The sequence below is a fragment of the Delphinapterus leucas genome, chromosome X (genome assembly GCF_059928025.1).
Source record: "Delphinapterus leucas isolate spDelLeu-1000000601 "Yukka" chromosome X, BTC_Dleu_Yukka2, whole genome shotgun sequence".
NCBI lineage: Eukaryota > Metazoa > Chordata > Mammalia > Artiodactyla > Monodontidae > Delphinapterus > Delphinapterus leucas.
Genome location: NC_143150.1, coordinates 16908896 through 16933136, shown reverse-complemented (window position 1 = coordinate 16933136; position 24241 = coordinate 16908896). Strand labels below are relative to the sequence as shown.

Sequence of the window (24241 nt, the reverse complement as noted above, 5' to 3'; positions counted from 1 at the left end):
CAGATGACACCTTTATCTAAATTCCTGGGTATATTTGGGTCTATTTCTGTACTCCAATTCTTTTCCATTGGTTTGTTCACAGGCCAATGGCACATTATTGAAATTATTGGAGTTATATAGAAGTTTTAATTTCTGGAAAAATTTCTCCCTTTACTCTTCAAGTTTTCCTGGCTATGCTATTTCTTCATATGAACTCTAGAGTCAACCTGTCTAGGTGAAAAACAAAAATACCAAAACTTTGTGGTATTCTTTTTGGGATCATGTTAAATTTACATAACTTAGAAAGATAGGAAATCTTTATGATGTTAAGACTACACATCCAAGAACATCCCAGATGTCTTTCCATTTGTTCAGGTCTAGTTTCGTGTTTCCCAGGAGTGTTTTAGTTTCCCTTATAAACGTTTCGGGACTTTAAGTTTAAACCTAGGTTTTTTTAATTTAATTTTTTTGCTATTGTAAATGGACTATTCTCTATATCTTCTAACTGGTGTTTGTATGCATGTGCGTATCTATGATTTGTTACCTTGGAGTGGGGTTTTCTAACTATGATTCAAAATCCAGAAGTCATAAAAGATTCATAAATTCAACGACTCCAGAATAAGTTTTGCATGGTAAAGACACCATAAGCAAAGTCAAAGAAAAATGATAAACTGAAAGGAAATATTTGCAACTCATATCACAAAGAGCTCCTACAGCCAATAAGGAAAAAAACCACCCACCCACCAGAAAGCAGGGGGTGTGGGACCAAAGATGTGAATAAGCTCTATGAAAAGATGGTCAACCTCACTTTTAAGTTAATAAAAATTAAAACTACACGGATATACCATTTCTCAGCTATCAGGCAAAACACATAGCTAATGAGACTGTGGAATGCACTCTCATGCGTTACTGGTAGAACTAGTCAGGAACTGGTAAAATGAATTATGCAGCTGTAATAAGAAGGAGGATACTGTTTACTGATATAGAAAGTTCTTCCTGGATATAGCGTTAAGTAGAAAAAAGCTAGGTGCAGTACAGTATGTAGAACATGTTACCATTTATATATAAAAGCATTAAAATAAGAATATATATTTGGAGAAACAAACGAAGTATATATAAACTCATAAAAGTGGTCACTTGTGGGCTTCCCTGGTGGCGCAGTGGTTGAGAGTCCACCTGCCGATGCAGGGGACGCAGGTTCGTGCCCCGGTCCGGGAAGATCCCACATGCCACGGAGCAGCTGGGCCCGTGAGCCGTGGCTGCTGAGCCTGCGCGTCCGGAGCCTGTGCTCCGCAACGGGAGAGGCCACAGCAGTGAGAGGCCCGCGTACCGCAGAAAAGAAAAAAAAAAGTGGTCACTTGTAAGGAGCTGTGTGGACAGGGAACGGGGTGAACAGGGATGGTGAGGAGAGATTTTTCACTGTATACCTTTTTACAGTTTTTGATTTTTGAAGCACGTAACTGTTACCTATTCAAAAACTGTAAAAACAAATGAACTCCTTTGGTAAATTTAAAAACTTAAGACATTTTAGCTCACATATTTCACTTCTTATTTTTGCTTATTTAACTCACAGGAATAGGAGACAGCTTTGGGAAACAGGAGACTTTGAGTTCCTCAGAGATATACCGAAACAAAATGTGTCAATCGTTGTGAAACTTAGGTCTCCATTTTCTTTTATTTTTTTAAAGTAATTTCTGTTCTTTACAATGTGTTATCACATGCACACACACATGTGCGTGCACCTGCACACGCACACACACGCGCGCGCACGCACACACACGCGCGTGCACACACACACGCGACTTGAGATGGACAGAGAAAGAAGGATAACCTTCAAACACAAGGGTTTTTTTTTACAAAGTTCAAAATAGATTACATTTATGTGCTTTTAGTCATTATACAACGTACAGACATGATCCATTTAATGATTTATGCTCCCCAAATGGTTAAACAATGAGGATTTTCTATGAAAGAGTATATGTAAAAGCTTTTACTTTAGAAGCAAAGTACTGTTTCCTGCAAAACCCAACCTCAGGCATACATCTCGTGTTTACATATATTCCTTAAGAATACTACAGTAGCAGTGCATAAGTTCATTCTGTAAAAAGATCTGGAAGATGATTTTCAAGAGACTCAATGCATTGTGCTCTCAGATAAAAATCTTAAGTCAAAAGATCAGATACTATAACAATAACAGTTAAAACTGCATATATATGTTAGAGATCAGAAGAGGCTATAAATAAATGTACATAGTTGTGCTTTGGGGACGTTTTTTGGTAAAGTTGTTTTAATAATAAATACAAACTTAAAAATTGTCTCAGTGACTGATAAAAAATAGACACAGATATTAAGGAGTTTTTGTACTTGGCTTAGAGTTTAAAGGTGAAAAATCATCTCCACATAAACCACCTGGCATTGGTAGTCCCCATCTGGGCCAGTAGCTTACAGTCAGGCAAAGGGCTGGGGAGAAAAGATAAAGTGATTTTTCCTCCTATTAACATAAGGCATTATGCCTACCTTCCTTCACAATTCTTAGACCAAACAGAATGGTCACCCTACTTCTTGGTGGCTGGACCACAACCTATCCTGTAGTTCACCAGATGAATTAAATATGTCCTGTCTTCTGTGAGACCCTAAGATAAACATGATCCCTCAGTACTTTATGCTTTTTCATTTTTGTACCTTCTACACATTAACTGTAAAACTCTTATTTTTAGAAACACCATGGCGACTGTATATAATGATAGAGGACAAGGCATAATTTATATAGTAACATTGATGTTCGTAGCTAGGAAATAAATGTAATTTTATTTTCAGGCTGGTCAGTTCGCTCTTTTAGGCCTTTAACTTTGAAGGATACATGACCTCAACAATCAAAGTGAATTAGAAAAAAGATGAGAAAATAACAAATGTCTTAATTAAAGTCTTTTGCATGGTTGGCTTAGATATAAAAAGGATTTCTTCAAAAAATTTCCTAAGTGTCACTCAGAAGCTTCCTTGCTGCCTGTAACATAATGTGCTGGAGTCCTTGGAATAAAATTATAGAGTAATTTAAAATATATATTATACATTTGCAATGATTGTAAATCAATCAATAGTTTGTAGCATGTTAATGGGGTGAAATAAAGATAAAAGGCAGTCCACATTCATATTTTCAAGATAAATCTACTTCAGAAGTCAAGTGAATTCCTTGCTCATGTTCTAAGTATAGCCATTGTGATAAGACCTGAAAGAAAAAATTGGAGAATAGTTAAGGACATGCATTTTACAAAATCTTCCATTCAATAAATAATTGTTTACACCTCAGTGAGCAAATAAAACACAGCACATAGGCAGGGACTCTACCAAGAACTCAAAATCAACTTGAATTTAGCTGATACTATACAGAAGAAATCCAATTTACAGCAATAGGCAGTCATTGGATAGATTTAATGCAATCACTAATGTCTGGCCGTAGCTAATTTTTTAACCATCAAATATATCTCTCGCTTTATCCAGTCACGACAACTATAATAATAGCAGACATGGCATTTTAAAGTGTCAGTAAAGCCTGCTAATTTCATCAACAAAAACAATGCAAGCCTGTTTGTATCCCAGGGCCCTAGGGCCACAAAGAGACAGAAGCATAGTATTTCTGCTTAGCTTGTTTCTTTTGAAGAGACTCCATACATAAAACCATAAAAAATTTAATAATATAAGAATATCCTCAGTCCTAAATGAGTGGTTTTTAAAAAGTGAGTGATAAAGTACAGAGAAGGAAAATAATCACATAGGACTGGAGCAGTCCGAGAAGATGCCCCAAAAGGTCAAGCTGAAGTAAGCCTAAAAGATGGACAGGAAAGATACAGAACAGTATGATGCGCAGGCACTTCAGGTGAGCGAATGGCAAGAGCAAGGGCATGGAGGTAGGACCGGGGCTACAGATGAGCTTTGTGGGGATCAATAAATAACCTAACGCACTCTAATCAAGAAGTTACATAGGGAAGCAGCTAGACAAGAGTAGCTCAGAGAGGACTCAGAGTGTGGAGTCTTCAATGCCGAACTATGGAGTTATACTTCATTCTACGGATTATGGGGAATCACTGAAGGTTGTTGAGTAGGGAGTGGTGGTGGTGAAATCAACACAGGATGGAAATCAACCTGACAGTAACGTGATGGATGATTTGCGGGGGGAGATAATGGGGGTAAAGGGGAGGAATAGGAATAGGAGGGACACAGACAGAAGTCGGAGACAACTTAGAAGACAATTTAGAAATTTTATAAAAGGGAGCACACCAAGGAATTCTGAGAGAGAATACTGAAAAGAGTTGGCACCTCAGAAGAGGTGAGAGGAGACGATGAGGAGAGTCATTCATCACCAGAACCCTAATCCTTGACACATGGTAGGTACTGAATGAATGTTTGTTCATTTGAACTAATTAACTATAAGGTTTCAAGCCAGGATGACTGAAAGAATGATTCAACAGGCAACAAGGGAACTGGTTTAAAGAGAAAGGGTCACAACATTAAACAAGGCTTCCCTGTTCATCTTTATCACTGCATGCGCTTTGTATGTTTCCCTAGGATCAATTCCTAGAAGTAAAAATGCTGTATCATGGAATGTATGCATTTTACATTTTATACATGTTTTATACCACTGTAAATCAGCAAAAGGAAAATAACTGAAAAATACAGTATTAGGTACTAGATAAACAAGCTGAAAAGAACTAAATGTGAGCCAACAATTAAATCTTAAAACGCACTTTATCTCAACGTGCTTTTGAAGCAATCTGTTTTTCTTTTAAAAAAAAAATCAAGCCACCACCATCATCCCACACACACATAAAGACCGCCACTACCACCTCCAGGCCATAAAAACTGCCTACACAGGGAGGGACAGAATAGGGGTGGGGCAGTGGGAAGTACAAACTATTGGGTGTAAGATAGGCTCAAGGATGTATTGTACAACACAGGGAATAGAGCCAATATTTTGTAATAACTGTAAATGGAAAGTAACCTTTAAAAACTGTATTAAAATTTTAAATAACTTTTTTAAAAAGAGAATCAACTGTAATCAATACACCTCGGGCAAGCCATTTAAAGATTCTGGGCCTTGATTCAGGTTAGGAATCCTTGGACTACTGAAGTTTAATGTGAGTGTTTCCATAATTCTCATGTTTTTACAAATGTATTTTGCAGGTATTTAGGACACAGTTTAGTCCAGAAGAGATTTTTTGAAGAAAGAATGGAATAAAGAAAAGAACAATGTATTATTCTTTTCAAGAAAACAAATTGCCTACACATATGCCCCAATGCACCTTTAAAACACTTACCTAAGATATAAGCAGCCACTAATTTTTGATTGACACTTAAGTGGAGGTAGAGCGGCACCAGCGATTCCACATCCCCCAGCGTGGGAAGCATCAGAGCTGCAATACACACAACTCCCAGGAAGACAGTTAGTAAACTAGGTCCTGAGGAGACAGTTCTGTTTTCTGTAAAAAGATAAAAATCCCTGAGCTTGCTTCTATTTCTTTTTTTTTTTTTGCGGTACACGGGCCTCTCACTGTTGTGGCCTCGCCCGTTGCGGAGCACAGGCTCCGGACACGCAGGCTCAGCGGCCATGGCACACGGGCTTAGTTGCTCCGCGGCATGTGAGATCTTCCCGGACCCGGGCACGAACCCGTGTCCCCTGCATCGGCAGGCGAACTCAACCTCTGCGCCACCAGGGAAGCCCCCTGAGCTTGCTTCTAAAAACAACTTAAGACAAAAGTTCATTCACACAGACTGGCCATCACTCACCAGGATTCTGGTTTTGCCTAACTTTTCTGATTCTTTCCCCATCATTCCCATTTCGTGGGGCCTGATCTGTTGGACTTATCTGGAAGCCCATTACAGGATGGAATGTGAGGTAGTGAGTTCCTACCGAAGAGGACAGTGGTCATCATCCTTTCCCCACTACCCCACCGGAATTCGTAGAAAGTGTTCAAGCATGTATTATCTGTGCAGAGAATGGGCTAAAAATAGATAGAAATTGAAGTTCTGGCATTTTCTTCCCATACCCCCAATGCACTGCTTGTGTGTACTCCATTTTGGAGCCCACTGCAGTAGAGCTCCACTACCTTCTGGGAGTATCTCTGGTAGGTCTCGAGACAGGTTTGGTCCTAATACCTGCAGCATCCTGCTATCATTTTTGAAGGTGTTAAGGCGGCAAAACGTTCTACTTTAATGTTATTAAAGCTGCCTATGAAAATTCTTGCCCTCCACTCTACCCCCATTTATAGCATAGAAGTAAGAAAGCAGCAGAAACAATGTCAGGCAAATATTATGCTAAATGAAATAAATCCATCACAGAAGGACAAATGCTGCATGATTCCGTTTATATGAGGAATCTAAAATAGTCAAAGTCATAGAATCAGAGAGCAGAATGGTGGTTGCCAGGGGCTGGGTTGCTAATCAATGGGCGTAAAAATCTCAATTATACAAGATGAATAAGTTCTAGAGATCAGCTGTACGGCATTGTGCCTATAGTTACCAATATTATACTGTACACGAACATTTGTTAAAAGAGCAGATATCTTGTTGTATTCTTACCGCAATAAAATAAAATTAAAAAATATTTATTATTGGCCTGCTATTCTACAGTTCTGGTTGTATGTGTACAATATTCATACCCATATTTTTAAGAAACCCACCAGCATTTTCTGTCTTACGGCTTTTCCCACTACCCTTCCTTTCATTAAAAGGAATAGCCAACAGCAACACAATCTTTGTGTTTTATTAATGAAATAATGCTGTTCATTTTATTATTAGATGCAGCTTTTCTAAATTATTAATACCATAGCTGTTGTGTGAAGTTTAATTGAGCCTCACCAAAGACAGACAGGTGAAAACAAATTCAAATTTTATAGTGATTATTGCTTGAGATGAAACAATAGCATAAATGCCTAAAAACAAGTCTATCTTTTGCTAACGAATGTAGTACTTTATATTTATTGCAAAGGTAAGTTTTCAAGGAAAATATTTATCACGACTACACTGTTCAATGCAAACCCACAGTAAAGATTATTTCAAGGAATTTTTACTATTTAGAGAAATTCCAAAAACATTCACATAAATGCTTGACATTTTTCAAAGTGGAAAGTTTTTCTGATACTACAGGGTTGTAAAAATTTTAGAGATATAGAAAACATAAAGGTTCCTCTGTAATCCCATCCTCCTAGAGATAACACTGTTAACAGCTTGGTATAGATCCTTTCAGATTTTATAAATGCCCATATAAACATGTAAAATGATTTTTTTACTTAAATGAGACCATACTATACATACTGTTCTATAACTTTTTTTCTCTCACTTGGAAATATATTCGAACCTCTTTCTATGTCCATATATAACTATCTACCATTCTATCAAATCCTTGTAAATGTCTGCCTGACATTCCATCTTATGAATATTCGTAATTTAATCAATCCCCTAAATGACTTTTAGGTCATTTTCAATTCTTTATTATTATAAACCATAATAAAGAACGCAGTTTTCTTAAGCCAGAGAGCACTGGCTCAAACCTGGCATAGACATAGCAGTTCATTAATAATGTAATTAAGACGAACCCTCTAAGATTCAGCTGAATCTTTTTAAAATAACTTTTTAATGACCTGGGCTTTGGTATTTTGTGAAAGTATGCTTTGTGGGTTTCTCTTCAATTTCTGTTAAATGAAAAAAAAGAATATATACATATATATTTTTTTCTGTTAAAAAAAAGAGTATATATATATATATATAATTGTATTTATGCACATAGACGAGGTCTAGAAAGTAACATGGAACACATGTAAGCAGATCTGTCAAGTGTGTGGGATTATAGGTGCTGGTTACTTTTTTAAATTTGTTACTACTATATGTCTCTTTATATAATACATAACTTGAGAAGAAATTTCTCATTTGTACTGCCTTTCACCACATTTTAAAATCCAAATCTTTCACGATACAGCCGCCAACGATTTTTCCAGCTAAACTCACAGAGAGACCCTCACAATCTTGCGGTACCTGCGGGGAGCGGGGAGCTCTAGTGTGTGCTGCCGCCCTTGCTCTAGAGGGCAGCAGCCGTGGAAACCTTGTAAGACAAAGAAAACCAGCCCAGCTGCCCCTACCAGCTGAGAAGTCCAGCCTTCCTAGTGAGGCCCGTGCACATATTTCCTGTGTAACTACTGTGTATGCCAGGCACTGTGCTGAACAAGTGATGAACTTGATGAACAAGACAAATAAGATGTCTGCTTTCCTTGAGCTTCCTGACCGGGATGGCTTAGAGAGGTGTGTGGTTTGTTTGTTTTTTTTTCCCAAAACAGAGACCACCATGTGCTATGCCAATATCACCTATTCTATTCATCTACCTACTCCAATTTTACCATTTGAAGAATTCTCTAATGTACTTCAGATACAAAGGTTCATTATAAAAATAAAATAATAAAATAATTAATACACATTTGTATTTTAGGATGATTTTCGCTTGAATTCTAACAATTTAAAAATAAAAGAAAAAAAATATATATATATGAAACAGTAAACTTTTAACCCTTATTATTCTTCGGCATTAAATCAGTCTGTTAAATACCAAAATGATCTGTAACGACCACTTTACTTTAAATTATAAAATTAACACCCAAAACCAAATGCTCAAATGGCCTTTCTTGTTCTACAGGAGGCATTTTAAAAGAGGAATCTTGCATTTCATATCTATTTATAAGTCAACTTCACAGTATTGATTGGACATCGAAGTGACATTTGACAGAGATTCTCTTTCAGCTTCGAAACATGAAAAACTGGTCCTGTCAGTTAATAATAGTTGCTGAGAAGAAAACAATCTACTAGTTACTACCTAGTTCCTAGTCTTGGTATCACCAGAAAATCTGGGCACTCCTTGCACGGAATGAGAAGACACTTGGCTCCAGTAAATCAAAGGGGCATTACTCCCTGTCTTGTCGAGATAAACGTTCTAAGATGAACAAACTGATAGGGATCTATGAATTAATGTAATGACAACTAGATGGTTTTTAATCCCTCATATATAATGTTGCAATTTCAAGGACAGCTGTTATCACATTCATATATCACGGTCAAAAAGTTTCCATGCTTTTCTATGGAAAATTTTATCTTCCTCCCCTTATAATAGGGTTGTAGGGAGATAATGAGAAGTTCAGAGGGAGGCGGAATGACGTCCAAGAGTTGACTATGAGGATCGTGTCGATGTTGAAAGAATATATCATAACACTCCTGAATATCTAAGCTGGAAGGAAATGAGGAATGGAGAGGGATTCAATTAATAGCCCACAGGGGATATTATAATCTACTTAGTTTAATTAACTTCAACTTTAATGAGATTTTTTTTTCAAAATAATATGAACAGTGCACCAAACTTGGCCTATTGCCAAACACAATCTCTCTCCTTCTTCGAATTAATTAAATGAGAAAGGATATAGGAAAGTCACAGAAACAAAAGTATAGAATTGCCAAATTGTGCTAGCATTATAAAGCACAAGGCCTGCAGTCTCAGGTTTTATAGATTGAAAAGGCTCTGGCAACGACTGCCCTCTCCTTATAACCTCATCTAGCGGGAGCTCTTCTCTCCGCTGAAAGGCCAGCTCTAGGCCTCTTGTTCGATTCTAGGTACCTGATCTCTTCATTCACTTTTGAAGTAGTCGACTAGGTTTAGAGCAGCAGGTTATTGTTCTAGTAATTATTCTTTGCTCCCTGATTCTCTTAAAGTAAGAAATGTGTAAGACCTCAAAAGGGCTTTAAAAACAATCCAGACTACCTGGTTGAAACGACTGCTCAAAAAATAAACTTTCAGTTAAATGTTCCTTTATTCTTTTTTCCTCTTCTTCCTTTTGTTGTTCTTTTGCCGACGGGAGAAGAGTAGCCACGACCTCTTTCCTTCCTAAGGCCTTCCTCTGGCTTTGCTCGGAAACTTGGAGACGGAATTTGTCTATTACACCATAGTGACAGGATCGAACATCTCTATGACGAATCACACTGGAAACATTAAAAAAGAACAAATGCTGTTTAGGTTTCTGGGGGCCTGTCAAGCGGAATTCAGCAAGAGATTTCATACATATTAACTGACTATAACCAAATACTCAAATACAGAAATTTGCTAGTGATACTTTAAAAAAAATTACAGTATAACCCAAAAAGAAATGGGTAATTCTGAAATATTTGATGAATAAGAGTCATCTTAAGAATAATAAATAAAGAAAAGTAAAAAAAAAGAATGATAGGTAAAGAAAATTCCTTTTAGCAATGACATTTTTTTCCTGGCTATCTGTGTACAGCAATGTTCACTAAACAGGATATGTGAAATTGTTTCTTCCCCACAAAAGTCTCATAAATTCCTATTGCCACTTATTTATTGTTCAAGTAACAAAATAACGAACCTCACCCTACACTTAAAATTGAAGTCCATGCACAAAGGCAAAAATAAGCAATTGAATAAGTAGGTAACACAGTAAGACCAATGCAACAGAAGGCTTACAATGCATTTCTGTGTTTCTCTGAAAAGAGTATATAAAGTACTATAAATTTTATGCAAGTTATCTGCAGTGCCATTTATTTTACTTCGTTCTTAATAGAGAACACAGAACAACTGAGTCAAAGATAAAACATTGATTAGGCAAGAGACTATATTTCTTTGCAATAGTCCGTGCTTATTACGTACTGAACGAAAATCAAAAAAAATGTGCAAAAACGCGTCCTCAAAGATACATCATTTTATGGCTCTGAGATGATGAAAATGTATGCAAGAGAAAAGACTTCTGCTTCTCATTCTCAACGGAAGATTTAAACAAATACAGTTTACTTGGTAGCTTAAATTAAGGGCTGGTCATTGGATCCATCTGGTCACCACTAGTTCTAAAGTGAAAATTAAATATGAACAGCTTGAACAAACAATCATTTATCTGACACTCTAAGACGAAGTTATCTGGAAGAGCTCAGATAACCTTTTACAGATGAGTAGTTATACACTCGCTTCCTGTTTGTATAGACTAACTTTCAGTTTTATTAGCTGAATCATTTCAGATGAATTTATATGACCATTGTTCTGAGAGCATAGTATTATTAGTTCCACAAATGACACTATAACAGCAAGATGTTCCAAAGAGGGCTAAATTCCCTCTTATAGCTAGAGAAATTTAAAGGAATAAGTTAGAACTTTGCCTCCATAAATCTCCCTGCTATGAATAAAAGCACAACAATGAGGAAGTGCTCGTGGAAATATTAACACACACATCAGCTCCAACATAATGAATTATTATTTGGCCAACCTGTTTAGAATTTCTTAGAAACTTCTTAAAAAGTATGTTGCGGGACAAACTCTCAGCAAAAATTCAAAATATAATGAAGGCCTATGTGGGAGCAGCTTCAAGAAAAGATCTTTTCCAAGTTAAACACATAAATATTAACACACTGAAAACATGTTACCAGGAAGTGGTTGTGACTTACATATCCACACAACACTGAGGCTTTACTGCACCTGCAGCGTCAGCGACAACATACTTATTTGGAGTAGTACACAAAACTGAAAGAAAAAGTCACAATGGCCATTAGTGTTTTTTAAAAAATTAGTTTCTACAAGTCAAAAATTAGTAGGGAGTAGTTAAAATCCAGAAAATACACCTAGGAGACTCACCTTTGAACTTTAAGGCAAACTCATAGGGATTATACAGCGTCAACACTTGCTTATGTGTTGACTGGTCATCTGCGTAAAATAGCAGCTCTGTGGGAAACACAAAGACAGGAAGATTTCCTTCCACTAACTCTGGCTGCCTTTTTTGTTGATGCATTGGCACTGAATCCCCCTTGCTGCGGCTTCAGTTTTTACAGTCTCAAATCTATTTGGGGCTTTTCTTAAAATCAGTTAAAAACTCCAAAGCATTTTGGCAATCTGGAAAGAGAAGAGAAAAAGCAAGCTGAGTGATACCTGTAATCATGAGCCAGCTCTGACTAGCATGGTTAGCATGCATTATAACAGTCCCCAAATCATTTAAACATGCCTTTTGACTCTTCCGCTTGGCTTACTTATACAGCTTCTACCAAACTATGCAAAGAAACTTACACTTGCTCCTTTTCACATTCAGGATATCAACCTATGATAAAGAAGGCTTCCTACTTAAAATTAATCACCCTCAAAAAGGTGAGATCAAAAGGATGTCACTCGGGCCTTCCCTGGTGGCGCAGTGGTTGAGAGTCCGCCTGCCGATGCAGGGGACACGGGTTCGTGCCCCGGTCCGGGAATATCCCACATGCCGCGGAGCGGCTGGGCCCGTGAGCCATGGCCGCTGAGCCTGCGCGTCCGGAGCCTGCGCTCCGCAACGGGAGAGACTACAACGGTGAGAGGCCCACATAACGCAATAAAAAAAAAAGAAACCAATAGAAAAGGATGTCACTCATTTAAAACCTCAGATTAAAAAAAAAAGTTTTGTCACAACTGATTTTATGTGAGCCAATCAGAATTCTTAAAGATGAAAAAAATAAATAAAACAAAGTAAGCTTCCATGATTTACAAAGGAAAAACACGAGACTCACTTTTTTAACATTTATTTCAACAATGCTTTAGTTAGTGCCTTCTGGCAGCATGGGTGGAAGAGTTCTCTTAATCGTTTTTTCTACCAAAACCCAAGACAAGGAAAAGTGTCTTGAAAAGAAGACGCATATCCAAACTTGCTAAGCAGTCCTTGGAGTTTTCCATGAAAATTCAAAGTCAGTAAGCAGGCCTTGGCATGCAAGTGGCACCGTGCCTCCCCTCCTACATCAAGTACACAGACTTCATGAGAGCTATTTTCTTCCAACTTCAGAGACCTTTTTGGATTCCTTCTGGGGTTGTTGAATATGTTCCAGAGAGTTGTAGCCTGTGTGATAAGTAATGTTTCTGTATTTGTCTCCTAATCTAATTTTGATCAACAACATTCTTATTTAGCTAGCGCCCTAAGTGTGGCTTTTTAAAATAAAATGAGAAAGCTAAAACATACAGTCATAGAAAAAGTCTGATTTTCACCCTGTAGATCACACCTATAAAATACAGTAGGCCAAAATCCATTTAATACTTTGCACTCAGGTTCTCATACACTCAGAGAGAAATATAACGAATGATTACATAGTTTGGTTGTTTTTTATTATTATTATTGTGGTATGACTGCTTTGCAATGTTGTGTTAGTTTCTGCTGTACCACTGTTTGGTTTTTTTTTGTTTGTTTGTTTTGGTTTTTTTGCGGTTCGCGGGCCTCTCACTGCTGTGGCCTCTCCCGTTGCGGAGCACAGGCTCCGGACGCACAGGCTCAGCGGCCATGGCTCATGGGCCCAGCCGCTCCGCGGCATGTGGGATCTTCCCGGACCGGGGCACGAACCTGTGTCCCCTGCCTCGGCAGGTGGCCTCTCAACCACTGCGCCACCAGGGAAACCCCATCGTTTGGTTTTTACCAGCTATCGGGGCTCAGATTCTGATTGAGGCCTTGCCCACTTTTATCAAATAGGATACTGTATAATCATGTATGCAAATTTTTATTCTTTTCTCTCAGCTGAACATTATAGGCCAGGAACTATGTCAAGAGCTGCACAGAGATACAAAAATGAATAATGCACAGGCCCTGCCCTCCAGAAACTCTGCCCTCCAGAAACTCTGCCCTCCAGAAACTCAAGTATAATTGAGGAGACAAAATAAATATTTAAGCTACCTTTATTATAACGCATACCGTTGTATATAAAGCGCTAGGGAATTAGAAGACTGCATGAATAATTCTACCTGGAAGAGAGGCCAGGAGACAACATTTGGGGTGGCCCTTAAAGAAAAGAAGGATACGAGCTTCTGTGTTGGGGGAAGTAGGTAGGGAGGGCATTGAGACCTGGGGATCAGCATAAGGGAAGACACAGGAATGTGAAGGTAAGGGAGAACCTTGGTAAGGTCATCATCCACAAGCTGCCCCAGGTTCCACTTTCTATTTGTATACTTTATAGCATGCATGTAGCCCATAACAGTGTTAGGTTGTTTTTTGGTTTTTGGGTTTTTATGACTAAGCTGAAAGCACCTATAGACATATTTTTTAGTAATAATATTTTATTTTTGTTTAATTCATAACAGATTACAAATTCTTTATTAATTACATATACTGAATGAACTGATCTATGTAAAGCCTTTAGCATTTGTTATAGGCAAGGCGCTGTTCTAAGTATTTGTTGCCATTACTAAATTAGGAAGAGACCAAGGTTGATAAAAAAATGCCAGCAGGCCTCTCCTAGTCCAGTATTCTTTCCACTATACCAAACTAACTGGCCATTTCAATAAAATAAAACTAAGGTTATTCTAAAAAGCATCTGATTAAATCATTTTAATTCTGAGTTTTTATTTGCCATGAATTTCTTTTCTTTCCTAAGAGCCATACATATTTCTATTTGGATAATGTCCTCTCAGAAGTCTGGCATGTTATTTTTTTCAATAGAAAATGATAAGCTCTACAATTACTTTCTTAGTAAGCTTGGCTGCCAGGAATAGAACATCCAAATTTGGCATCACTAAATAATATTCAACATCTTACTCTAAAACTCAGTTAGGGTGAGAATTTAGCTTATGATAAAAGGTGACATCTCAGGCTTCCCTGGTGGCACAGTGGTTAAAAATCCGCCTGCCAATACAGGGGACACGGGTTTGATCCCTGGTCCGGGAAGATCCCACACGCCGCGGAGCAGCTAAGCCCGTGCTCCACAACTACTGAGCCTGTGCTCTAGACCCCGTGAGCCACAACTACTGAGCCCACGTGCCACAACTACTGAAGCCCGCGCACCTAGAGCCCATGCTCCGCAACAAGAGAAGCCACCGCAATGAGAAGCCCACGCACTGCACCGACGAGTAGCCCCCGCTCGCCACAACTAGAGAAAGCCCGTGCGCAGCAACGAAGACCCAACGCAGCCAAAAATAAATTTAAAAAAGATTTTTTTTAAAAAGGTGCCATCTCTAATTCATGGAAGATAGTTCAGTCAATAAATGTTGATAAAACCAGGTATCCATCTAGAAACACAATTGAGTTTATCCCTCACTCCTTATAAAATTCCAGAATTTTATTATGGTAAATTCCAAATGGATCAAAGCTTTAAATGTATAAAAAAAACAAAAGCATAAAAGCACTAGAAATCATGGAAAATCATTTTAATAATTTTAGGCTTTCTAACAACCAGGAACCAAAAACTATTAGTAAATTCAACCATATAAAAACTTTTAAAGTTCTGCATGGCAAAAAGTTTTATAAGTAAAGCCAAAAAAACATTTTTAATCATATCATAGGCAATGTCTAACTGCCCTACTATATATAGAGGACCTCCAAATCATTAAAAAAAGACAACTCAATATAAAAATAAGCAAACACTATAATATTTTATAGAAAAGGACATACAAATCATTTTTAAACTTACAAAAGGATGTGTAAGCTCACTCACAAGAGAAATACAAACTAAAGCTATACTTGAAATACATGTTTTTACCTGTCAGATTGGCAAAAATCAAAAATTTGATAGTACATGGTGGGAGCAATCAGGCATGTTCTTACATTGCTGGCGGGGATATAAATATAAGTTGGTACAACCACTATACCTGCCAAAATTGAATGCACCTAACCCTCAGATCTAGACATTCTACTTCTAGGAATTTCTCAGGCATAAATATTCCCCTTGTGTGAAATCATATATGTGACAGGGCTTTTTTTTTTTTTTCAGCACTGAGGATTAACAAAATAATTTATGTGAGGCACATAGAATGAAGCGTGGCATGCAGTAAGAGCTAGTTGTTGTCAATAGCAAAAGATTGGAAACGGCCCAACTGGCCATTAATAGGGGATTCATTAAGTAAAGTACGATATAGCCATTCGTTGGGATACCAGCTCTCTGTCAAGAAGAAAGAGGAAGCTCTTTGTGTGGTGTGGATATGGACTGATCTTCAAATGCAGTATTAAGTGAGAAAAGCAAGGTGCGATGCAGAGAGTAGGGTATGCTACCATTTGTGTAGAAAAGGAAGATAAAAGACTATGTAAACCTATTTTCTTGGGTATGGGTAAAATATCTTTGGAAGGACAGCCAGGACTGCCCCTGGAAAGACAAACTGAATGGCTGGGGACAGGGGTGAGAGGGGAGTTTTCTCCTGATACCCTTTTAAATCTTTTGAGTTCTGAACCCCATGAAGACCTAATTCAAAACTAAAAAAAAAAAAAAGTTGACTCAAACAACAACTCTACTAGAGGCTAATTTGAAAAGGGTCTCAGGTTTTTTTTTAACTTTTATTTTATTTTTTTGGCTGTGCCACATGGCATGCAGGATCTTAGTTCCCTGACCAGGGGTCGAACCCATGCCCCCTGCAGTGGAAGCACAGAGTGTTAACCACTGGACCGCCAGGGAAGTTCCAAAAAGGTGCCAGTTTTGAAACATAAGAAGGAATTTAGAAACAATGTGTGAAAAATCTGTTGATTGCATTTTCCATTTATGATCTTTTAATAACATTGAAAACCTTAAACTATGTGTTAAATAGAATTATTTTTTAATTATTTAAAATAATTTTATATGCAACAGAAACTCATTACAATGGGAAGAACCAAAATTTATTTAAGATGACTTGAAAACTTAGGAAAATGTAACACTTTCTTACAAAGGAGTATGAGATGGTTTATAAATCTGGCTGGGGAGTCAAAATTAAACACACAGAACAAGTGCTAAACTCTTGCTTCTAACCTCAGGAAGTTAGTTGGCATAGGTCAGAGTAGAACTTTTACTAGCTTTAAATGATGGCTTAGTAGAAATTCTTATTTTTGAATTTTGAAGCTTTCTCTTTATGAGTTGGATATTTTCCCATGAATTGTGAATAGGCTGTCTGTCCCCTAGTCACCATCTTAAAAGTGCTGAATCATTTTTGAGCAGTTTACTATCTCTTTTCGAATTTGTGTTCCCATTTCTCACTTATCTTGGCTAAGATATAAATTGCCTCCCAAACTCCAACCAGAGGAGATTAGGGAGAAATTAGCAGTAGGTCACCAGTGCAATATTACAGACTCTGCCAACAAACATGATGGACCATGATACCTGCCTTTAATTGATGGTTTTCCGGAGACTAACACTTTCTCTTTGCTCTAGTCAATATTGCAAAATGATAGAGTGCAAAAATTCTGGGGAGAGATTATACACTAAGCCGGTAAAACCTCACTGTAAATCAGTTAATAAGGTTGCTTTCCAAAAGTCAAGCACACACAGAGTCAAAGGATGTCATCTCCTAACCCTTATTTTACCAACAAGGAAAACAGGCCCAGGATGGTTAAGGGTCTTACGCAAGGTTGCACAGGATATTGGTGGCAGAACTCTGGTCTCCAGAGTCGCACTTCCCTATACAATAATCCTCTCCTCTGCGTCTCAGTTCAAAAACCCTGCTTCCCTAATGCTGATGGCAACACATGCCCTCATCTCTAGGAAATTCCCCTGCTTTTCCAGAAGAGAAGAGTTCTCAAAGGATGATCCAAAATTCAAGTCTTGATGCATGTGTTTCCTTTTCAGTTTTATCAAGAAAAAAAAACTGAGAGACAATTTCACTTACTAAGTTGCGCACACTTTCTTTTCCTGATTGTGAAAGCAGAGCTATGGCTGCAGGTAACTATTCATTAGGGCGATAATAACCAAGGTTTATTTTATTCTTCCTCTCTGGACACCAAAATTTTACACATTCTTCAAAGCCTAGTACAAATGTCCCCTCTTTATGGCCTTCTGCTACTGCTCTGATCTACAAGCATTTCACTAATTTTATTACATTATTTTTTAATATACTTACTGGATAGAGTGAATACATTGACATTTGTTTTGTGTGGACTAATTGTGACTCCCCAGATTTCAGTCATAATGCCGTATTGTTTTTCTGTGGGGTTTTTGTTTGTTTTGTTTTGTTTGTTTTGTTTTTTTGCATCCAAAGACTTAAGCTCAGCGTTAGGCACTTGGAAGATACTGAACTTAGCAGTTAACCTACAGGTATCCACTAATAAATGTCTCCTCCATCAAGAAACATTCCCCTTCCCCATAGCTGAACACGCTTCATCCACAAAAGACAGGCAACCGATCCCAATTAGAGGAACAGTAACTCTATGGTGGCTGCTTGCCATGGGCTGCAGTAAGACAACGGAGAGCATCGACACTCCCAGCTGCCTCTCCCCTCCTCCCTCCCTCCCATTTCCCTCTCTTCATCTCCACTGCCTCCCGGTGCCCAACTGGGCCAGCAGGGTTTAGAAATCTGAGGCTCTGACATACCCCTGACTTTACAGGGAGACAGAACCGCTGGGAGCTGGTGGTACAGGAGACTGCCTCATCCTTTTCCTCGATCCCAAAGCACAGAAATGCAAACATGAATGAAATCTGAGCGAAAACTTTATGTGTGCACACCACCTTGTGACCAGTCTGCAAACTACTCTCCCACCAAAAAAAAAGCCTCAACACACTGAAATCCTCACCCACACTTTCCACCATCAGTCCAGAGAGACCAATACCCCAAGTGTGATTATTTTCTCTGTCTTCCTCACTTTGGATGGACCAGAGGAAGGGAAAGATAAGGCTCTGAGATAAACAGGGGAGTTTCGAGATCTTTTATCCCCAAAGATTCAAAACCTGGAGACTTAAAGAGCATAGAAACCCCTTGCAAACCATATAGTCATTTGCCCCCCACCCCCGCCCCGCCCTTATCTGGGGGAGAGGAGCCTGCAAGAAAAATGAAATAAGTGATCCTTGGGGATTCTTGTACAGAAGTGGTTCAAAGTTTGAAACAGTTAAGGATGATTTGAAGTACAGCCTCTCGCAGACACTAGGGACCCATCTGCTTGGCTACAGTGCACCAGCTACTTACTACCTGTGCCTGGCTCTTGTGTTTACTGATTAGGGTTCCCAGCTCCACCTTCAGGCCCAGCTCCCTTTTATCTGGGCACAGGGGCTATCTCTTTCCTCCATACTTGGTGCAGTCCTTGCCAATGGCCAACTGGATAGTAAACAGTGAAGAGCAATATGTTCTTTTGCTTTACTCTCACTGGTATTAAAACCTCTCTTTCCTTCCCATTTCATAAAGTCAGCTCTCCTCATCTCTGAGTTTCCAGTATCGTCTAATAGGCTTTTTAATGGCTGGTCTGTTCCTAAAATCAGCTCTTTCACAAGCGATGTTCTAATGTTCACGCAATATTTTTAAATGGTTCACTGCTCAATATTAGGCAATTTTGTTTTTATACAATCTCGAGGGGTTTTTGTATAATTTGATATCTTACTAATGAGATTGACTGCTATAAATGATATGTAGTGCTAGGCTATTACATATTTAAGATGTAAAACTTAAGTAGTGTACCTTTTAAGATTTAAAAGAAATAAGGATGGGGCATTCCCTGGCAGTCCAGTGGTTAGGACTCTGAGCTTCTACAGCAGGGGACACGGGTTTAATACCTGGTTGGGGAACTAAGATCCCGCATGCCACGCAGCGCGACCAATAAATAAAGAAATAAAAGAAATAAGGATGCTCTCCAATAATGCCTTTTTTAAAACATTTCTTTCAAACTAGTTCTTTCCAACCCTTGTTTTATACTATCCCAATGTCTTCAGTTATTTCATGATGTATGTGCAATTCTCAAAATCTATATTAACTCATTATATGAAATACATATGTTGCTACATAGAGCACTCTCAGAAGTTATAAAATAACAAATTATTTCAACAAACATTTACTGAGCACTTATTATATACCAGGCACTGTGCTAAAGAATATGGAGAAAAGATGAAATCATGGTCTCAGTCCTCCAAAATGAGTCTAGCAGGAAAAACGGATATACATAGTAATTAGGATAAGATGTGACAAGTGTTAAAATGCTGATAGATACAAAACGCTCTGGGAGCATAAAGAAAGTGACAGTCTGCCTTAAATAGGGCTTTGCAGTAGGAGTGGAGGGAGACGGGGGTGAATTCCAAGGAAGAGTATGTGTGGAGGCATGAAAGGGACTCTTAAAATGAGCTTTGGCACTGCTTACGGTTAAAAAATAGCACGTATGGGGAGCGGCGAGAGAAGGCTGGAAAGGTAAGCTGGAGGCAGATGGTGAAAATCTTGTAAGCCAAGTTTGAGAGTGTTTCTCAAAATGTCGTACCAGACTAGCAGCAGCAGCTTCACCTGGAAACTTGCTAGAAATGCAGATTCCTGGGTTCCCCCCAGACCTACTGAATCAGAAATTCTGGGGTTGGGGCCCAGCCATCTGTGTTTTAATAAGCCCTGCAAATGATTCTGATGCACACCATGCTTTGAGAAGCACTGCTGCAGGCCAAGGGAAACCTCGGAAGGATTTGAAGCAGGGAATTGACTGGATATGATCTGAAGTAGGAAACTGGTTGCCATTGACTAGTCAAGCAAAGGGCCTTACCCCAAAGTAGTTACAGTAAAAAATAAATAAATATTGAATGAATGTGGCATGGAGAGATGAGGGCCTACACTAAGGCAGGAGGAATGGAGAGGAAACAGATTTCAGAGATGTTTTTCAGGTGGCTCAAGTTCAATCAGGTGACTAGGGTATATCCATACAAATGTATAACCAAAATGGTTTTTATATAAAAGCAAGCTATAATTTTGTCAACTGTATCAGCTACTAAGTGTTTTAAGAAGTGGTCCACACAGACCCTAGAAAAAAGGGGAGGTCAAGAGCAATTTCTATGTGTTCCCACAGTGTCAAGACCAAAGGGTGCCCTGGCTTGTACATGAATCTCTGGTCTGCTTGGCAGTTCTACGTCTCCCTTTATTAATAAACTGGTATTCATATTAACATAGAAATCTCTTGTGAGTTTGGTTAGTATGGATCAATCCCTGAGACTGACTGATAGTTTCTAGATGTGCTGGCAAAATGTAATTTTGAACCCTGAAAAGCTGAAAAACAGATACTGGTTCTGGTGATCTAATCAAGGTACTGCCAAGGTGAGGCCCTGCTAGAGCTGTCTTTTTATTCAAATTTCATCACTGATCACATAGCCCACTTAATTCAGGAAGAAGCTGGAATGAGTGAAAGAATCAGACTTTGTACTATGCCCTGAAGATCAAGAAAGTCAGATGGAACTGTTATTTATAATGTTTAGCAGGGGCAATCTTCAATTCCCTGATAGAGAGGAGAGACAGGTACAGGTCAACCTATACGGTTAATTTACCTAATAAGAATTTTGCAGAATGCAGTTCCTATTTCTATTAGGATTCTGGGTACTTCTTGTTACTTGCTGCATGTTCCTTTTAGTTGATACCAACATCTTGCCTTATTTGACCAGCTTATTTTATCCAAGAATAGTGCCCAATCAAAAACTGCACCACTTTATGGAATCTGAGAGCTATTAGGGGCTCTGGAGATTAAAACAAAACTCTCATATTACACATGAGGAAATGGAGGGCCTCAAAGAGTAAATCACTTAATCTATTTATTGTAGGGCAAGATTCTCCAGAATGCTACAAGGTGGTAAAACAAGATTCAGAACACTAATAATCTAAGTTTCAGACAAGATTTTAAATTATTTTCCGTGTTAAACTTTTTAAAATCAGAAAAAGAATAACAAATTACTTCATTGGGCTATTAGAGGAATGGGAAGCTCTTCTTGCAGTTTCTTGTTTTCTGCTTTTCAGAAATTGGACTTATATGTAAAAAGTCCATGAGAAAAAAAATTGAAAATAAAAAATTTTGGAAGAAAATGTGCATGAACAATTTAAGGGGAGAAACATGCATTGTTATAAACTAGTTGTTCTATTTTCTATCTTTGCCTATAACATGGTAACTCTGTACTGAATATTGTCCATTACATTTAATTATATTCTATAAATAAAGGAAATCCAAATAAAGGGAATTCCAAATTTTCAAATATCCTGGTATTTGAGTAAACCTCTTATTTTGAGAGTTCTAGAAATGCTTCAGAATCCAGTTTAATCTCGAATCCTGTTTGGATATGTAGACGTGAACAACTTGAAAGGCACATTTGGCCCCGTTTCCTGTTTTCCAAACTTCCCACTGCTTTATAACCAAATATACGTGTAATCTAAAAGTTGGTGTCCACTCCCTATTTAATATCCTGTATATGATATTTTCTCGGCAGAGATTTCCCAGCACTTAGAGGAAACAAGTGGACAAGATTTTCACCATCAAGAATATATTAAATCCCATGTGCGCCCTGCCTGAAGAAGTAGATTTTCCCCTTTTTGTCTGGAATTCACATTAAGAACACAATGCATTCCAAAAGTACAGGACTGCTTTTTAGGCAAGATCCAAAGGACCCAATGTTTCAGGTTTCCGTCCTTCTCTTAGTTCCCTCAAAGGTAAAAAAAAAATCCGGGACCTTTTTCACTTAACATTTTCCCTCTCGCTCCCCGAAGTGAGGTCTTTTCGAGTCTACTGGGGCAGAAATGCTATTTCAATCCGGAGAGGACAGATGTCAGTTACTTTACCCAGGGGGGACACCACAGAGCACTGACGAAGGGCTGGAAGGCTGAGGAGGGAGTATCAAACGATCCATCCTAGGACTTCAGCTCCACCAGGCTGGGGCCCAGCCTTTCCAGCCCTCGTCCCCACACCGGCCGGCTCCATGTGAAACCGGTCATGTGAGCCTGTTTACAGCCCAGCAGCTGGTGCAACCATCAGGATCCGTACGGAGGTCCAGGAAGGGGGAAGACACAGGCCACGTACCCCTTACATCCCCCGCCAATCATTTTAAGAAGGCATTTGCTCTCACTCCCAGCCTCTCCACCCCGCTTTCATTGCCCTCCAGCCATCCCGGGACGCCTCGCTCCAGCCCCGCCGGTTTCCTTCCAATTGCTCGCCGCGGGGACCGGCTGGACTGGAGGAAGGACGAGGACAGTGTCATCCCGAACAGGGAGTCGACCTCCCTCCCCCAGCCCTCCTCGAAACATCCGCCAAAGAGTTGTCCCTGGAGTCGCATCCCCGGGGCAACCGAACTCTGTCGGGCAGGCACCGGGAGGATCCAGCGCCAGCTGCCTCCGCCCGGGCAAAAGCGAAACACACACGCGCCAGCCCCATCCGGGGGCGGAGATCCGCGGGCGGCGGGGCAACTGACAGTCAGAGATGGGGCAGAAAGGACTCCATCTGCCTTCCCCCCACCTCCCACCCGCGTCCCAGCGCCACGGAGCCCGGCTGTCAGTCACAGAGCCAAGCTCGGGGTTTAGGTACAGCTCATTCTTTCCGCGGGGTCTCTTGGCAACGCAACTTCCACGTCTTCCCGAAGTCGGAGGAAGTGGGTGACGGGACGGTGGGGGACTCTCACCTCGGCAACACCGGTTCCTCGGAAAGCAGCTGCGACTGCTCCCTCCAGTCCTTTGTCAGCATCTCTAGGCTGCACTGCCTGCTGGGATACCGGAGGACTCAAATGCCACCTCTCTCCGCCCTGGAGGATGAGCTGCGGTTGCGGGGTGGGTGGGAAGAGGGAGAAGAGGTGGAGTCGGAGGCGGGGCCGGATCCGGGGGCGGGGCTTCCTTACTGCCACCTGGCCTCTGGATTTCTCCCTGCTGTCTCTGACCTGCCCCTCCTCTCCCTTCCTGCCGCCCCTTGAAGAGAAAGGGGACTCTTACAGAGGGCCATCTCTCATTGCACTTGTTAGGAAGTGACCCTTGACTCCTCCCTCGTCCTATTCCCCTACACACACACACACACACACACACACACACACACACACACACACACACAGAATGAGGACAGTGGCTAGTTGATTCTGCCTCTGAGATGTCTTATTAACCCCCTCTTTCTCCACGCCATCCTCAGTGCTACAGGCTCTGTTTAGGCCCCATGATTTTTTGCTTGGACTCTTGCAGTAGCCTCCCGATTGGACTCTCTCCTTCCACTCTTGTCTTTGTCTAAACCATCTCCCAGACAGCAATCAGAGAGATTTAAGATGTATACGTGACAAGTTACTCTTCTGCTTAAAACCTTTCACTGTCTCAGCAGTATCTACAACCCCTTAGCATTTTATATGAGGTCCTCTGCAACCCTTTTCTGATAACCCAACACCTGAGCCCATCAACTGGCCATCCATGGAAGACAGTGGGGCCTGGGACAACTCAACCAGCACTGGCTGCCCAAAATACTCCCCCTTGAGAGGAGGCCACACTGTCAGTAATGCTCATAGGCCCCTTGAGTACCATTAAAGAGAATTTTCAGAATTAAATTTTAATCATGTCCATTAAGGAGAGTAAGGTACAGCCACTCCAGGTCCCCTCCCCACAAGT

At 39.7% G+C, this 24241-nt stretch overlaps 1 protein-coding gene across 1 annotated transcript; it reads right to left on the bottom strand.

Moving 5' to 3' along the window:
* Nucleotides 1-1607: 1607 nt before the first annotated feature.
* MOSPD1 (motile sperm domain containing 1) lies at nt 1608-23421 on the bottom strand. The gene is made up of 6 exons (XM_022554276.2): nt 23284-23421; nt 11642-11896; nt 11455-11530; nt 9770-9987; nt 5292-5453; nt 1608-3205 (listed from the first exon to the last, which is right to left on the bottom strand). Exons 2-6 carry the CDS (start codon nt 11793-11795, stop codon nt 3174-3176), a joined length of 642 nt encoding a protein of 213 aa, XP_022409984.1. The 5' UTR covers nt 11796-11896; nt 23284-23421; the 3' UTR covers nt 1608-3173.
* Nucleotides 23422-24241: the final 820 nt, after the last annotated feature.

What these genes read in the sequence shown, in the direction of transcription:
- MOSPD1 (XM_022554276.2), bottom strand. Translation starts at nt 11,795, where the DNA reads ATGCATCAACAAAAAAGGCAGCCAGAGTTAGTGGAAGGAAATCTTCCT. An exon ending in GTTTGCCTTAAAGTTCAAAG is followed by an intron (nt 11,531 to 11,641) that starts GTGAGTCTCCTA and finishes TTTTTCTTTCAG; the next exon opens with TTTTGTGTACTACTCCAAAT. An exon ending in AGTGGCTGCTTATATCTTAG is followed by an intron (nt 3,206 to 5,291) that starts GTAAGTGTTTTA and finishes TTTTTCTTTCAG; the next exon opens with GTCTTATCACAATGGCTATA.